Genomic DNA, 18014 nt, shown 5'->3' with positions numbered 1-18014 from the left:
TCCGGTCAGCGGTCTAGTGGCCACCGCAGTGACAGGCTTGCCAAGTGTCCATCCGGTCAGCGGTCTAGTGGCCATCGCAGTGACAGGCTTGCTAAGTGTCCGTCCGGTCAGCGGTCTCGTGGCCATCGCAGTGACAGGCTTGCTAAGTGTCCGTCCGGTCAGCGGTCTCGTGGCCATCGCAGTGACAGGCTTGCTAAGTGTCCGTCCGGTCAGCGGTCTCGTGGCCATCGCAGTGACAGGCTTGCTAAGTGTCCGTCCGGTCAGCGGTCTCGTGGCAATCGCAGTGACAGGCTTGCTAAGTGTCCGTCCGGTCAGCGGTCTCGTGGCAATAGCAGTGACAGGCTTGCTAAGTGTCCATCCGGTTAGCGGTCTAGTGGCCACCGCAGTGACAGGCTTGCCAAGTGTCCGTCTGGTCATCGGTCTAGTGGCCATCGCAGTGACAGGCTTGTCAAGTGTCCGTCTGGTCATCGGTCTAGTGGCCACCGCAGTGACAGGCTTGTCAAGTGTCCGTCTGGTCAGCGGTCTAGTGGCCATCGCAGTGACAGGCTTGCCAAGTGTCCGTCTGGTCAGCGGTCTAGTGACCATCGCAGTGACAGGCTTGCCAAGTGTCCGTCCGGTCAGCGGTCTAGTGGCCACTGCAGTGACAGGCTTGCCAAGTGTCCATCCGGTCAGCGGTCTAGTGGCCACCGCAGTGACAGGCTTGCCAAGTGTCCGTACGGTCAGCGGTCCAGTGGCCATCGCAGTGACAGGCTTGCCAAGTGTCCGTCTGGTCATCGGTCTAGTGACCATCGCAGAGACAGCAATTCACGGTCCGGCACCAAAGGCAGCCTCTGCTCGCCTTGTCTGTCCACTTATCATAAAGTTATCCATTGGCCATGTAATTTTGTGGATTTTCTGTGTATGGAAACTTGTCAATATGATGCACAGCGAAGACTATTTTGTGTGCCGCCCGTAGTTTAGATGCAGACTGACCGTGGAATTCAACTCTTCCTTCGGTATTACCTGAATTTTTTACTTATTTTATTTGATAGCATTATTGATGATAAACGAAGCGGGATTCAAATTGAGATTCAACGCTAACATTGAAGAGTTGAAAGAAATCTCTGAGTGCGCATCACCCCATCAATTGCCCTAAGAATTTTAGTAGCAGAGACATGACGTCTCTGAATCCCGCCACCTTGGATCCTCCCGCAACCGGAACTCCGGTGCACCCCACCACATCACCACCGCGTAGACTCCCCCATTTCTCGTCAGAGAACAGCGTTGTCTCTGGCCCGTCTCTGGTGCTGTACTCAGCGGCCGTCGGGCGCGTGGCATTCAGAGACCACGGCGCGCCTCTGACCTCGGTACAGCGCCCTCGACCGTTGTCTCTGTCACGGGTAAAATTCTCCTCATCGTCGCGCTCTGTGTTCTACCGCGAAGATGGAGATACAACGGCGGACTTTACACGTGACGAAAAAACCTTTACGGCGACCAGAGCCATGCTCGACAGAGATGACTGGCAGCGTGTCCGCAGGTATGGTGACAGAGATGACTGGCAGCGTGTCCGCAGGTATGGTGACAGAGATGACTGGCAGCGTGTCCGCAGGTATGGTGACAGAGATGGCTGGCAGCGTGTCTGCAGGTATGGTGACAGAGATAACTGGCAGCACCAGAAGCCTGACAGAGATGATTGCTGCATGAAATACACTCAACCTTTCCTGAACAAATTTTCCCGCTGCCATTTTTCATGATTCGACTGTTTGGCAGTCGGCGCTGCCGCATGATTTCGTCATCGTAGTAACATTGTCGTGTATGTCTTTGAATATTTAAAAAAACAACAACTTTTTTTAGTAAAGATATTGGTAAAAAGCTTAGAAATCACAGAGTAAACTGCAGAGTAATTCCTTAGACTCATTTCCAGGAAGTTCAATTAAAGTTAAATTTAAATAATGTAAGCTAAGGTGCGCTGTAGAACGTTTGTAATTTGTTTCACAAATGCTAGCTTCTGTGCTAAAAAAATATCCATATATTTTCTGATGGTTTTATATCCAGAAAATATCTAAAACCATCAGTTTGAGCAGAAATTAATGAATTAATTTATTTTTCACAGGCGTTTTATTTCTATATAATTCTTGCTTCAATGCATGGTTCCGATACAAAGCCAACATTTCAACGAAGAAATTCTTTCGGTCGCCTCCAGACCAGCGTGTTGCTCAGTATGCACTATATACTCATATACTATACTATGCTCATATACTATATAGTATGCTCAGTATGCACTATAATTGCATGTGCATAGGCATTAGATATTCTTGCCCAAGGGTACGCACACAGTGGAAGCAGGTTTGCCCGCGCGGGCAACCTGCTCCAACCTGCCACAAGAATGAACATAGGATAATAATGTTCTTTTAACGGCAAGTTGTGTGGGCAGCAAAGTGTCGCGGTCAGTTAGCGTTACTTTTAACGGCAAGTTGTGTGGGCAGCAAAGTGTCGCGGTCAGTGAGCGACGTCTCGGTGTTGCCCGGCAAGGCCTCCAGTCTCATCAACAAGAAGATTGACAAGCTGGACGAGAAGCGGCGCCAGCAGATACACAAACACAAGAACAACAACCTCGTCAAGTCAATTTTCCGTAAATCAACTTCGATAAAAAGTGAGACTTTTGTTCTATAATATTCTTTCGTGGTTTACTAAGTTGATTACAAACAGTCTTCTGATGGTAGCGTTCAAATAAACCACTAAATTGATGATTACAAAAGGTCTTCTGATGGTAGCGTTTAAATACCAGGCAGACATCTTATATGACATGGCTTAGGTACCGTAGTCATGGTGTGATGATAAGTTGTCCTATGAGTGTTGGTAGGATCGAGCAATTATCCAAATAACGATGAGAACGGTTTTGGTAGTGCATGAAATTAAGTTTCGTTTTATTTTTTTAATGTCATGTCAGATTCTTGAAATAAAAACGAAGAGTCAACAACAAATAATTTTCCAAATTCCTCCTCAATACCATGAATTTTTATCAATAAATTCTAATAGAATATGGCAGGCACGCTTTCTCTGTTCTGAACTGGATTCAGTACAGTTTTATTGTAAGAATATAAAATATTAAGCTAATAAATGCTGTATTTACCAGGTAAAGAGAAGGAGAGGTACGAGGGGGTCGACCCTGCCACCGCTGCTAGCCAAGAGTTTGACGCTTTCCTCAAAGTAAGATGTTATTTTTGTGTGTTATTATTGTGATGATTGTGCACAGATAATTTGAAATATTTCTGAAATACAAGATATTATTTACTATCGCTCTCGTGATATGCAGTGCATTGCTTCAATACGCGTCGTGTTAGCAACAACGTGTCGTCTGTAGTGTCTGCAACAACGTGTCATGTCTGTAGTGTCTGCAATAACGTCATGTCTGTAGTGTCTGCAATAACGTGTCATGTCTGTCGTGTCTGCAATAACGTGTCATGTCTGTCGTGTCTGCAATAACGTGTCATGTCTGTCGTGTCTGCAACAACGTGTCATGTCTGTCGTGTCTGCAACAACGTGTCATGTCTGTCATGTCTGCAGACACTAAGCAAGGAAGGCGGAGGCGCTATCCGTAAGCAGGTCAGCGTGTGTGTGGACAAACTGAGGCGGTCTCTGCAGACACAGTCTCTGGAGCAGACTGCGGACCTGCTGCAGGACCTGTACACCAACCTGCACAGCATGGTCACCAACCACCACTCCTTTGCAGGTTAGTACTAATAGTAATACATTAATTGTAATAGTACAAAAGAGTGGGTTAGGCCACCTACTGTTTTGTACTGCCCGCACCAACAGCTTTCATTAGTGTCAAATGAAACGCTCGTTCATCGTTTGAAATATAGGGTCGGCAGGTTTCTTATGACTGAAATAGGTATATGATAAGTTCTAATATGTGATCAGTTGTAAAAAGCAATCACGTCGGCGGGTTGGATAGCCTAAGTATGTGATAAGTTCTCATATATAAGTTATAATATAAGATATGTGGTCATATTAACTCGTGTATTGCGGCGTCAGGGATGACCTAATTAAATGATAAGTTCTGATATATAGGTAAGTTATAAGATAAGTTGCCATAATAACTGCTGTATTGCGGTGGCAGGGATGACTTAAGTATATGATAAGTAGTGATATGTAAATTCTGATATATAAGTTATAATATAAGATATGTGGTCATATTAACTCGTGTATTGCGGCGTCAGGGATGACCTAATTGAATGATAAGTTCTGATATATAAGTTATAAGACGAGTTGTGACATTAACTGCTGTATAGCGGCCGCAGGGATGACTTAAGCATATGATAAGTAGTGATATGTAAATTCTGATATATAAGTTATAATATAAGATAAATTATCATAATAACTGCTATATTGCGGCTATAGGGCTGACTTAAGTATATGATTAATTCTAATATGTAAGTTCTAATATACAAGTTATAATATAAGACAAGTTGTCATATTAACTGCTATATTGCGGTGGAAGGGATGACTTAAGTACTATATGATCAGTTCTAATATGTAAGTTCTAATATACATGTTATAATATAAGTTGTGATATTAACTGGTGTATTGCGGTGACAGGGCTGAGTGATGATGACGTGGTGCGCGTGGTGGTGCTGACGGAGCGCTACGTGTGCACGCGCCTCCACGCGCAGCTCAGGGGCGCCGTCAACGCCGCGTGTGAGGACCAGGACCTCAGCACCCAGGACAGGTGAGGCCCTCCCAGGACAGGTGAGGACCTCAGCACCCAGGACAGGTGAGCTGCCCCCCCCCAGGATTTGTGAGGCGCCCCCTAACCTAGGCAATGTTGATAAGCTCAATAAGTTGAACTAATCTTGGCAATAACTGCAATGCAATACAGGCAATGAGTCGTATGTATGTCAATGAGTGATGTGTTCTTGTTGTTGATGTTCGGACCATAGCTGCGCGATGGATGTTATGCCTGCCCGGAGCCTGGGTGCTGCCAGCTCCGGGCACTCCAGCAGAAGATGCTTGACAGTGTGGGGGAGTGCTTGACATTGGGGGCACAGGTCCGTTTGTGTGCTGTCCAGGCGGTGTTTGCAAGAGTTTAGCGAGGGATGGTGACCGCAGCGGAGTCTGCTGAGGTGCACCCTGTCTGCACGGCTCAACTGCTGTTCTGTATGGCTGATGTCTGGTGGTATGTCGTCAATGATGCTGTTAATTGGTAGATTTAAGAGTGCGTTCCGGGTTAGGTGTGTGTGTATGTTTTTAATGAAGGTGGCTGGGTCTGTGGGCGGAGGTATGGAATTAATTATTGTGAGATAGTAGTTGTATGGAGTGTTGGCAATATGTCTGGGTGTAGGGGGTAGGAACTGAAAATGATGGCAGGGTCTGAAGGGGTTGTGGAGTGCTGATGCAAGGAATTGAGCGCCTCTCATGTCTAGGTGTTCTTTCATAGAGAGGACTTTGGTTTCTGCATAGACGTGACTGGATGGTGTGGTTTGGGTGCTGCCAAGTGCGATTCTGAGGGCTGTGTTTTGTATGGTTTGTAGGTGTTTGTGAAGTGTGGGTGAAATTATGGGTGCCCAGGCTGGACTTTCATAGTCTAGCACTGAGCGTATGTATTGTTTGTACACTAGTGTGAGGGTTTCTTTGTTCTGTTCGAATGTTGTTCCTGTGAGGGCTCTGAGTGTGTTTAGCCTTGGTCTGCATTTTGTTTTGATGTCCTGTGTGTGTGGCCCGAAAGACATAGAAGTGTTGTGAGTGACACCTAGGATCTTTGTTTCATGTGTGTGTGGTATGATGGTGTTGTTTAGAGTGACTGTGGGTCTGTGTTGATGCTCCTTTGTGTGGCTTGTTAGTAGTGTGTTTGTTGATTTGGTGGGGGCTACTTTGAGTCTGTTGCATGCTAGCCAGCCCTCTAGTTGTGTGATGTAAGGTTGTACTTGTGTAGAGCATGTGTTAGCATTGGTGTGTGTTGATGTAATTGTGATGTCATCTGCGTAAGACGAAATGTGAATGTTGTCTGGTGGGGCTGGAATGTCTTGCATGTAAAGGTTGAAAAGTGTTGGTGAAAGTACTGATCCTTGGGGTACTCCGTTCGGTATGTTCTTTTTGTTTGATGATATGCCATTGTTATGAACGAATGGTGTTAAATAGTGAATAGTAGTGTTAAATAGTTGGCAAGCCAACGTTTGGTGTTGTTATGTACTGTTGTATTATAGATTTTATCTTTGAGTAGGAGGCGTGGGATGGCATCAAATGCTTTGCTAATGTCGATTGTAATCAGGAGTGTGCGATGTGCAGGGCGCTTGGAGTTAATGCCATCTTGTATACGTTGTGTGAGGTTGGTGAGGAACACCTAATGAATCATGTGTATTCATTGTATGCCCTGTGTACTTGTATGTTGCTCACCACTGCTCTGTGTTGTGTGGGCAGGATCAGGCACCTGAACTGGGTGAGCGCAGAGATGCTTGAGAGCAAACTGGACGACGAGGACGACGCCATGGCGCCCACCGTCGACCTCATCATTGGCGGTCATAATTATCTCTTATTATATTATTTTGTTAACTTATATTATAGTTTATTATATTATTTATGTTAAATTGTATTATATTATATTATGTTATCTTATATCATGTTATATTAAATTATATTATTTTATATTACATTATGTTATATATCATTTTAAAATATATTACCTTATGTTATATCTTATTATTTTATATTATATTATTTTATGTTATATTGTGTTATATTATATTATTTTCTATTATATTTCAATGTATAGTAATGCAGAATTTATATTATATTTAGCACCGTGGATAATGTTCTTTGCACGTCAAGTGTTAGATCAAAAATATTGAGCAACTACCTATATAGAGGTAAACCCAATATATTTTAGAAATAAATATTTTCATGAAATTCAATTGTTTAGAAGGAAGTTAAAGTTAAGAAGTAAAGTCCACCTCTACGTGTAGCCTCCTGGCGTTCTCTGTCTGTCCTGTTCTAAAAACTAAACAAGTTGTGTCTGTGTGCGGCCGTTTGTGTTTTATTGTTTGTATAAATGCCTGTATTGCCTGTATGAACGCCTGTATTGTCTGCTGACGCCTGTATTGTCTGTGCTGACGCCTGTATTGTCTGTGCTGACGCCTGTATTGCCTGTATGAACGCCTGTATTGTCTGTATAACCGCCTGTATTGTCTGCTGACGCCTGTATTGTCTGTATGAACGCCTGTATTGTCTGTGCTGACGCCTGTATTGTCTACTGACGCCTGTATTGTCTGTGCTGACGCCTGTATTGTCTGTATGAACGCCTGTATTGTCTGTGCTGACGTCTGTATTGTCTGTATTAACGCCTGCATCATCTGTATGAACGCCTGTATTGTCTGCCGACGCCTGTACTGTCTGTTTAAACGCCTGTATTGCCAGTATGACCGCCTATATTGTCTGTATGAACGCCTGTATCGTCTGTATGAACGCCTGCATCGTCTGCATCAACGCCTGCATCGTCTGTATGACCGCCTGTATTGTCTGTGTTAACGTCTGTGTGACCACACAGAGCTGCTGGAGTTGGACGGCAAGGCGGTAGCGTCAGACAAGCTGACAGTGCTGGTGAGTGTCAGCCACCAGATCATGCAGGCGCTGACGACGCTGACCGCTGCCCCTGCCGCTGCTGACGACTTCCTGCCAGCCCTCATCTTCTGCCTCATAAGGGCCAACCCGCCCCTGCTGCACTCCAACATCACCTACATCACCAACTTCGCCCCCCGCCATCAGCTGGAAAGTGGCGAGACGGGATACTACTTCACTAATTTAGTGAGTGATGCCTCACTAACATCGTGAGTGATGCATGATGCATCACTAACCTAGTGAGTGATGCATCACTAACATCGTGAGTTCACCACTAACCCCACCAACCTGGTGAGTGAAGCAGCTCCTGTTCACTTGTGAATTGGCACTAACCTGCCCTCCTGAGTGGCATTGACCTCTGTTGGGTCCAGACCTCCGTTGGGGACTTAGGGGGCAGGGTCTTGGGGCAGGCCGGACCCTGCTCCCTGAAGGACAGAAGTCTGCTCAGGCACGGTCAACCCTGGTCCATGTGTGTCGGGCGCATATGTTGTTAGTTGCGACCAGATTCACGCTCGCCAGGGGGGAGGCTCAGGTGGTGGTCGGGGGGAAGGCACCGGAAGGGGGAGATGGGGGAAGGCATGGAGGGTGACCAGGAAAGCCGCTGCCTCCACGGGGTTGTCCCACAGTGAGGAGACGCTGAGAGACGTGGGGAAGGCGGGGCAGGCGAAGAGGTGCTGAACCGACTGGAGGGTATCCCAGCACTCCGGGCAGGCGGAGTTAGGGGAGCGTCCGATCCTGGCGGAGTAGGACGCCAGGGAGCTGCAGTATCCCGAGCGGAGCTGAGATAACGCCGAACGGTAGAGGCGAGGAAGCTAGGCCTCCACTGAGGCCAATCGGCGGTGGCGGGGCTGCGAGGACGGCGTTGATAGCGTCAGTCGCCGCAACGCGGGAGGCGATCTCCCTGCGGAGGGACCGCTTGGCCTCTCCGTTGTTGTTGTTGTAATTGCTCATCCTGGTAGTGGCGACTAGGGAGGGGGGGTGATAGGTCAGTTTTTCCGGGCACTCGGTACCACTGGTAGTTCTACGACCATCACTGGCTCGCTGACCCGCCAGAACCATTTGATTGCATTACACAACACCCTGGACAAGCCAGGTACTCATTTATCAACCAGAGTTGGATGAATGGCTGAGTTGACCATGAGCTGAGCTTCCCGGTAGAACTTGTCCTCAGTGGGACTCGAACCCAGGAGCTGGGTGCGAGAGACAGAGTCTCTCACCACTGCACCACCACAGCTCTTGGCCTCTCCGTAGGCACCGGCAGGCAGCATGCCATTACCCAAGAATGGTGTGACAAGGTGGCCAAACCTCGACTGGATGGAGGCTTTCATGGGGCGGTCCCCAAGGCAAGGGGAGCAGAAGCCATGCGGAATGAGGTATGGGAGGGCTGGAGGGCGCTGGCGAGGAACTAGGCACAAGCCAGGTCCATGTGAGCGGATCATGGGAGGATGCCGGTCTCCTGGTGAAGATTGGGGCCATTTTGAGGCAGCCAGTGGCTAGTCTCAGTGCAATGTTTTGTATTGTTTGCAGGCTGGCAACTGCTGAACGGGAGGCAACAGGGTACCAGATGGGGGCCGCGTAGTTGAGGATCGGGCGCGTGATGGTACGGTAGGTGGCAATAATGTCCTCCTTGGAGAAGTCCCAGTTGGTGCCGGCAAGAGCTTTTAAGATGCGAAGAGAACCCGTCGCTTTCGTGGCTATAGCTCTTGCATGAGGGGAGAATGTGAAGTGCGTATACCAGGTGACGCCCAGGATTTTGGGGGTTTTATCCAGGAAGATGATGCCGTTGCAGAGCGTGGCAGCAGGGTGGGACCGAGATTGGTTGGTATCTGGGGTGAAGAGCGTAACCGAGGACTTGCAAGGAGCCACGGCCAGTTTCTAGTCAGCCGTCCAATCCGAGGCGTTCTGAAGGAGCTCGGCAAGCTCAGCCTCCGCTGCGTCGAGCCTCGGGGATTACACGAAGATGGTCAGATCGTCCGCATATGAGGCAATGTTGGGGATCGGCTCTGGGATGTCGGAGATGAAATGGTTAAAAAGGGCCGGCGAGATGACCGAGCCTTGGGGAACTCCTGAGTGAATAGCTCTAAAAGGCGATTGTGTTCTGAGGTAGAGGCAGGATGCCTGCTTGCCTCTAAGGTAGCAGCACAATTAGCGGACCAGGTTGTTATGTAGGTCCGAGGCCGCGATCATGCTCAGAAGAAGAGGGTGGTCGACACTGTCGAAAGCCTTCGAGAGGTTGTTGTTGTTGTAATTGCCCATCCTGGTAGTGGCGAATAGGTAAGGGAGGGGGTGATAAATCATTTTCTCCGGGCACTTTAATGCCACTGGTAGTTCCACGACCATTATTGGCTCGCTGACCCGCCAGAACCATTTTTGCATTACACAACACCCTGGACAAGCCAGGTACTCATTTAGCAACCTGGGGCCATACTTTCAAAACTCGCTAAGTGAACGTAAGTACTTACGCTCTATTTTCTTGTCTATGATTGGTGGATTTTGCTTCCGTGGCCGTCAATGATTGGCTGATGAACTTACGATCTCTTAACTTTTTTTGAAAGTATGGCCCCAGAGTTGGATGAATGGCTGAGTTGACTGCCGCGGCGACTGTACGGGCTGGGGGGGGGGGCGCCGAGAGTTCGAACCCGCTGGGTGCATATCCCGACTCGGTGTTGAACAAGTCAGCTCATTAATGCATTATGATTGAAATTTTATATATTCAAGATATTTAAATTTCTGTGCATTTTTAGTATTATAAGCTAAATTATTTCAGATTTCACAATCTAGTACACATAAATTCATTGTGGATGAGCGCGATGCTGTAGTATTACTTATTTTACGAGTTTCTTTCCAATAAATTACGTATAACTTTCCCCGCTACATTGGCAACACCATTTAGGAAATCAACGTAATTTCCACATTTAACTCGTTAAGTGTTATCTCCTGGCTGTTCCTCAAAGCAGGTTAGTAAGTTTAGCTTTGTTTTTAGAATAGGTGTATCTTTATTGTTATCTGAATGCCTGTTATACTCTAATACCATTTCTTTATTCGTATCTTTAACGCTGATTATTTTATTAGATTTACTCTTCAACAGGTGCTCATTATGCCATGGGTATTATTTACATTATTATTACACAACTCCATATTTACTTTCCAATAAGATCATATTATTTTTAATTTACACTGCAACGAATTCCCAGCTCTAGTTTCTTTCCATTTCCAATCTTGCTGACTTTGTTGGTAATGGGTCACTTACTCCACAATGCATTGCTGCCCCTTCCTCGCTGCAACGACGGCAGAGCTTCAAATAAATCATTTCAGTTATTCAGTTAAGTTAGTTGTTATTTTCCTTTTGGAGTTGGACTGGAGAGATCACTTAGGAGATTGTGAAATGTTCGTTCATTGTCTTTAATTCTTCAAATTGTACATTATGCTATTACTAGAGAATGTGCTTAAGCATACAAGCGTTTAATAAATGTTATTTGTGCAGTGTTGTGCTGTGGCGTTCATTGAGAAAGTGTGTGGCGCGAGCCTGAGTCTGACAGAGGAGGAATTCAGCCGCCACATGAAGGGCAGCGGCCTGACGCGGCACCCCAAGCCGCCTCCCAGCGTCACTGCGCTCGCCAACTCTCTGCACCGCTTCTCCAGAGCAGCGGACAACCTCACGGCCATCAACGCCTCCTACAACGACATGATCCAGCAGATGGAGGAGCTCAAGACCTCCGTCACCCAGAAGGTAGGACCTTAAGACCTCCGTCACCCAGAAGGTAGGACCTCAAGACCTCCGTCTCTCAGAATGTAGGACCTCAAGACCTCCGTCACCCAGAAGGTAGGACCTCAAGACCTTAATTGTTTATACTTTTATTTCGTTAGATTTAATAAAAATGACACAACCTGAGTCTTCCATTTCTCGCGGTATTGTTTTTTGAGCATTAGTGTGCAAGATGTGCAACAAATTCAACAATGTCAGTTATTGAAACGTTATTGTTTGCAGGCGGAGGAGGTTGTACAGGAGAACCCTTGCGTGCACCACGAGCCTTACTCCACCTCCCGCATACTGCAGCTCATGGAGAGCAGACAACACCACCTCTGTCTCTTATACACATCTAGATGTGTATAAGAGACAGGCAGTATCCCGAGCGGAGCTGAGATAACGCCGAACGGTAGAGGCGAGGNGGTACAGTACACCTCCTACAGCAGCTGTCTCAGGTACACCACACCTCCTGCAGCAGCTGTCATGAGGTCGACTAGACGCCCAACGCTGCAGCGCCAACTTCTTTGAAACGAGTTATTATTAAACGACTTATTATTTTTCCAAAGGTCATTAATGATCGAAGAATTACTCGTCACTTTGTTTCTTAAATTGAATAGATCAAAGAATAGGCATGTCTAAACTGTACTATTATGTTGCATGGTAACTCATATGGTCTGCACGTTCCGTTATTCAGCTAATTCTCGTCTTGTGATGTTTCCTGCGTGCTCTGATTTTGTATTATTCACGTGCAGGATGACAGCCTTCCTGCCGAAGTTACGGCAGCTACAGAAGAGCCTTCTAGAAGCACGGCAACTCTGCCAGAGTGCGAGGAGGCCTTCAATCTCTACTACTCCCTCGAGGACTTCATGTCCCAGGACACGAGCAAGCTTTCGTCAGCTCAGCAGCCAAGAGAGTCATCGACACAGAGCGGCGCGCTACGTACGGTGCCTTCATTGAGCGGTTCCGGTGCCTCGTTGTTAGACGAGCCTGTACCTGATAACACTTTGTCCCTCCTTGATCAAAGCTCCAGTTCCTATATTAATGTCAACTCGTCTTCAGTTTACGAACAAAGTAATCTTTCTCTACGTAACTCGAGCCCCTCATCTTTATTCGACGGAAGTCTATCTTTTAATCTACAGAAAAGTTCTTCGTCATTTCTTGATGAGACTCCAGCGTCATCGTCGGACGGCGGTCCGGCGTCACTGCTGGACGAGCCCGTGACAATGTTAGGGTCGTCGTCGCTGCTGCCGTTGCCTGAATACTCAGGCTTCAGAGACCAGAGTAACCGCATCCCCAGCATCCCTTGCGACACGGGACCGGCGAGCCTAGGGGGAGACTTGCGCAAAGATTCCGGCCCTGCTAGTTACTTGTCTTTTAGTATGACTGATAAAGAATTAGTTCATAAGTCTTCTCCATCTATGAATTTATGTGAATGGTCGAATAGTGACACATCAGCAGAGGTTAGTAAAGACGTTGAGTCTTGGGGCGTTACAACGAACTCTGTACCTGAGCAACAGCCATTCGCCGTGTGGCCTGACGATCCCGTGTCTGTTGTACAACAAGAAGATGCTGACGCTGAAACCGGAGGTGTTAATGGTAGTCCTAGTGATGTCAGAGACTCCAGTATATCTGATGTTGACACTAGAGTTACTGCGTTAGCTCTGTCGCCCACAGAGCTAACGTCTCTGCCGCCACCTCTGCTACCGCTTAGCTCTTCTGAGTCCCAACAGCTGCAGTAGCTCTGTAAATTACGCTCACCGACAGCAAAGTTTGAAACCAATCTCTACTGGAATCCCAATCTTCAAAGATCGAAATCATCGTAGGATTTCATGATTAAAATCCTGTATTTGACATGTGACAAGATCGTCACTGCGATCTTGCCAGTTATTTGGCCTGTCAAGTTCTCTTCCAACACGTCATGTACAGTTGCTGGTCCAACACGTCATGTACAGTTGCTGGTCCAACACGTCATGTACAGTCCTTTTCAACACGTCATGTACAGTTATTGTACACGTTATGTACAGTTACTGTACACGTCATGTACAGTTTCCATCGTTCTCCAGCAGTTGTTGATACGTGTAACGCGTTGAAACGTTCCTTTTTTATACGTAGGTAATCATAAGCTCGAGTGTTTGTCGAGGAATGTAAGCTTGAATTTTCTGTTTCAATACGAGATACATTTTTGTTCTCATCACTCACGCTCAGTGAAGTCCTGATGCCTGTGCAAGAAGGTAAAGAATATTGCTGTATTCCTGACTGATGAACAGCAAAACTCGTACTTTTTCATGAATATGAACATATATTCATGAATGAAAATATGTTCAATATGTTCATGAATGAAAAAATGATGAAACTGGGAATTGAACTCACTGGTTCTTCATGGTTATATTAGTTCGTTATTTATTATGAACCTTTGATTTCTTTCATGCCTGCCGTGGAGTTTTGAATGAAGCTTGGTAAGTCAAGGTTAGATTAGTCCAACTTAGCGTCGTCGCAGCGCCTTTATTGCAAAAGAATTAAACGTTGATTTGGCGCTGCGCGAACCGTTCGCTCTAATTACAAATTCTAATGATACATGCATATCTTATATGCATCTTATAATATATGCATATCTATGTCTTATCTCTTATCTTGAGATGATAATATATCTGATGGAAACCTCCAATACATCTTAATGAGATGATAAAATATGTGATGGAATCCTTTAATATAAATCATTGATGGAATGGAAAATATAAAGGATGGAATCCTTTAATAGGTAAATAATTGATGGGATGGAAAATTTCTTGCGACTTCGCCTTGGGTTATTTGGCGATTACCTTCTCTCTGGCTCAGGCATTTCAGGACTTACGGCGATTTTTTTGCTCTATTTAAGTTTGCTCTTGAGACTCTTTCTTGTTTCCTTTGGAAGTTGCTAACTCGTTTCTCTTCAGTGCTTCTTCTTCGGTAGTATTTCTTGCCTCCAAGTTATTTGGTGCGACGATCTTGCCTGATTTTGTAGTGAAATACGTCGCCGACCGCCGCTCCTCTTCTAAAAAAATCGCAAAGAAATTCGCCTAGATTCTATAATGAAGTCACCATTTACGGGGGGATAAAATATTCGACTTCATATATAGTAAAGCGAATAATATTGACCGCACCCTTGTCATTGAAGCTGAAGATTACGTTTAATGATAGCATCTTCTTCAGCTCGTGAATATGTGAAGGTTATGTTGAACCTCGCAATGTTAGAAGATTCGTGAAAACTCTTTCGCTCATTTATTTAAAAAAATTCGGAAAAAAACAAGATTTTAAACTGATTTGATGCTCTTTCTATCTTATTGTTATGAAATAGAAAGTGTTTCATAGCACCGTTATTCTCATCACTAGGACGTACAATTATCTTCTCTTATCTTCGGTCAACAGTCACGTTTGTTCCGTGTTGTCACCATCAGCTTGACCACCTATCATGTGATGTAAGAAAACATTCGCGGGGTGTTAATGTTTTCTTTCGCGGGGAAAAACATTCACACTCCGCGAGAAAACAACAATGGAGAAACATTCACACCTCGCATTTCTTTCGAGAAAACATTCGCGGGGTGTGAACTTTCTAGCCAGGATAGCCGAGGGTTCTGATGCTCTTCCTTGCCAATGACCGAGGGATATTTGACAGTTGAGTCAAATATCCTCCTCAAAATTCAAACTTCTGGACATCCAAATGTCCCGTCAAAGTTGCCGGTTGTGAACGCAGTTTCCTGCGGAGTCTCCACGTTGTCTTGCTATCCTATTATCCTATTCACTCTGCATCGCATGGACTCGGCTTAAGGAGGCTACTTACAGACAAATAATTTATTTTCATGAACCTGACGCACAGGTAGACTAGTTGGAGACGGCGCAGTTCCCTGCGGAGTCTCCACGTTGTCTTGCTATCCTCTTCCCTTCGCATCGCATGGACTCTCCTGTAGGACTCTCCAAGGAGGCTACCCTCCTGTAGCAGACAAAAGGTTTATTTCCGTGGACCGACGCACAGGTTTGGAGTTGATCATTGGACCATGGAAATGGGTTTGATAAGGAAAAATAATTTTGAATAGGTAGTCTAGTTCCGATCAAATATTTTTCATCAAATTCTGTTCTACTCGAAGAAACTCTAACTCGATTATTTTTGATGCGAGAGACTGTGCAGGTAGGTAGTGTTTCTTACTTCAGAGGGTACATTAATCACGCTCTAAGTTTGAATAATGGTTTTTGATGTTAGTGTTAAAGAGCAAGCAACGTGTAACATGCTCTCGAAGTCAGCGTACCCATCAACAATTTGGCTGTGCAGAACTTCTTTCTGTGCGGCTCGTTGTCGCGGTTCGGTCTATTGGTCTTTTTTCTATTGTAAAGAAAAATTGGCAATTATTCCTGATGAATTGTTTGGACTGTGCAGAACTTCTTTCTGTGTGGCTCGCCGCCTTGGTTCGGTCTATTGGTCTATTTTGAAAACGAGAATCCTCTTGGCAATTCTTTCTGATGAGTTGTTAGTGAAAGCTTGCACTTGGCAGCCTTCTTCCTACTGTGCCGGCCCTCCACTTCGTCTTCATAAACGGGATAATTTTTTGCTTAAGGTGTATATTAATAATGTTAATACAGACAAAATTAATAATGAATTATTGCAGACATCTTGCAATAATTTTGCAATTTGTAAACTACAGCATGTTAATGCTCCTATCATATGCATAAAAACTATTACAGCCTTCATACTTAAGGCCACTGCAGAGTTCGGTTCAGTTTACAGCTGGATTGCTTTACATGCCCAAACATCTCATATTTACATGACCAAACATCTTATCAATTTACATGAAGCTGTGGGTGAATTGTATGCACGAGAAGCTTCCTTATCTCGAAGATCATTTTTTTTCTTCTTTGCTTTAGTTCAAATAAATATTTTTTAGATTTTATTTAGTTTTGAATATAGAAATCAATCGCCATTATTGATGTTTCTTTGATTCTAAGATTTTGAAGCCGACTCCCTTATTTGCATAATTTCTTCATGTTGAGTTCTAAAAACGTGCAATTTTGTTGGTGTAACATTTTCAATCTGTACAGTGAGACGCATAATGTTGCTCTCGACTCTTCTGAGCCTGACGCCTGCGATCTCAAGACCTGCATAATCGCACAGTACGAATAATACTATTAGTTATTTGTAATTAAATGAAGTATATTACCGAACTCTCAGTCGACCGTCGCATGTTGTAAACCTTTGGCCATATTATTGAAAAGTTTCACGTTTATCGTATCTTGGAGTCAGCGATCTGCCTAATTTCGCTCAATTATGACCAGTGATCGGCTGATTGGTTTACGACATCGCGATTGTTCTGAGAATTTGGCTTGATTGAGAGTTGCAGAGTCTGCAGTAGCGCAAGTTTTCTAGTCAAATGAAGTATAATTTCACGATGCATATGCTTTTATTCTTCCATTACTCTACAAATTATATCACATTGTTGCTCTCCTTGAAGTTATAGCCTTTATTTCCGTCTAAATATAACTACTAAAAATACTTTGCATTCACTTCCCTCAATGCCGCGTAGAAAATTAATAGAAACGGCGGCGACCCCAGTCTCTGGGTGCTGGCAGTGACCCCAGTCTCTGGGTGCTAGCACCGACCCCAGTCTCTGGGTGCTGACAGCGACCCCAGTCTCTGGGTGCTGACAGCGACCCCAGTCTCTGGGTGCTGGCAGTGACCCCAGTCTCTGGGTGCTTCACGCTTAAACTTGGAACTTGACTCGATTTAAATCTGTGGACACACCTTGACTGTCACTTATTCGAGAACACTACTCCTATGTTGTCAAGTTTGCATCTGATTTTTAGAAAACTGGAAGTTTAATCGAAGTAAAAGACTGCATGTTCCGCCCATGAGGAGCTAATGGAATATATTAACCTACAGTCTGTTTTTGTTCTAATTTATCAAGAAAATTTCAGCGCCAGAATGTGAGAGACTTTGTCTGAAATTCGGAATTATTTTAATCGCATTCGCGGATCGTTTACAAATTGTCTCTTGCCATTTTGAGCTGCGAAGCCAGGCTCGCGTGCCAACTGCTGGGACGCAGGAATCTGCATCAGGAGAGAATCTCACGAGCGGGAGTGAGCAGTAAAATCTTTACGAGGGCCCCAATCCAGGCGAACTACATCCCAAAGTATTTCGATCCATCCGTCGGCCTGCAGGACGGAACCGCGCGAACTGAGGAGGCTGTAAAACTGATCACTCTCCGCCTGCCGCCCTCACAATGAGACGCTGGCTTCCTTTTATTGGCGTCGAGTCTTTAGCGCCTCCAGACCTTCTTAATTATTCTTCTCTGGCGCACGAAACTCGTACAAAACGGGAAATTTGTAGGGAATGAGGATTCAGTAGTGATATTTTATTGCTCGCTTTAATTGAATTTAATTATTAAGCTATTTCAATGTTACATTTACATAGCATTGTTTATTAGAAATCCTTCGCATTTAATATGATTCATGAATGTGCTCAGTCAGTGCGCTTAACTCATTTGTCTGCAAACCGTAAATGTTAGTTATGCCGTTAAACTATGAATAAAAATAAAGCGAAAATTGATCCGTGATTATCGTACCTAGCATCAGTTTCCTTGAAAAAATCTTTAATTTCAAAATTTTGTTCGTCTTTCTTCCCGTGTTTGCAAATGAGCGCGTCAGCGTG

At 45.1% G+C, this 18014-nt stretch overlaps 1 protein-coding gene across 1 annotated transcript; it reads left to right on the top strand.

Moving 5' to 3' along the window:
- The first annotated feature begins 1154 nt into the window (after positions 1 to 1154).
- On the top strand, positions 1155 to 15962 carry LOC125178138. Its single transcript, XM_047881232.1, has 11 exons — positions 1155 to 1629; positions 2414 to 2632; positions 3116 to 3189; positions 3547 to 3712; positions 4582 to 4711; positions 6400 to 6497; positions 7523 to 7779; positions 11078 to 11323; positions 11582 to 11678; positions 11771 to 11796; positions 12094 to 15962. Exons 1-11 carry the CDS (start codon positions 1155 to 1157, stop codon positions 13078 to 13080), a joined length of 2775 nt encoding a protein of 924 aa, XP_047737188.1. The 3' UTR covers positions 13081 to 15962.
- Positions 15963 to 18014: the final 2052 nt, after the last annotated feature.

The sequence above is a fragment of the Hyalella azteca genome, unplaced genomic scaffold, assembly GCF_000764305.2.
Source record: "Hyalella azteca isolate HAZT.00-mixed unplaced genomic scaffold, Hazt_2.0.2 contig7398, whole genome shotgun sequence".
NCBI classification, from domain to species: domain Eukaryota; kingdom Metazoa; phylum Arthropoda; class Malacostraca; order Amphipoda; family Hyalellidae; genus Hyalella; species Hyalella azteca.
This window is presented reverse-complemented; position numbering and strand designations above follow the sequence as displayed.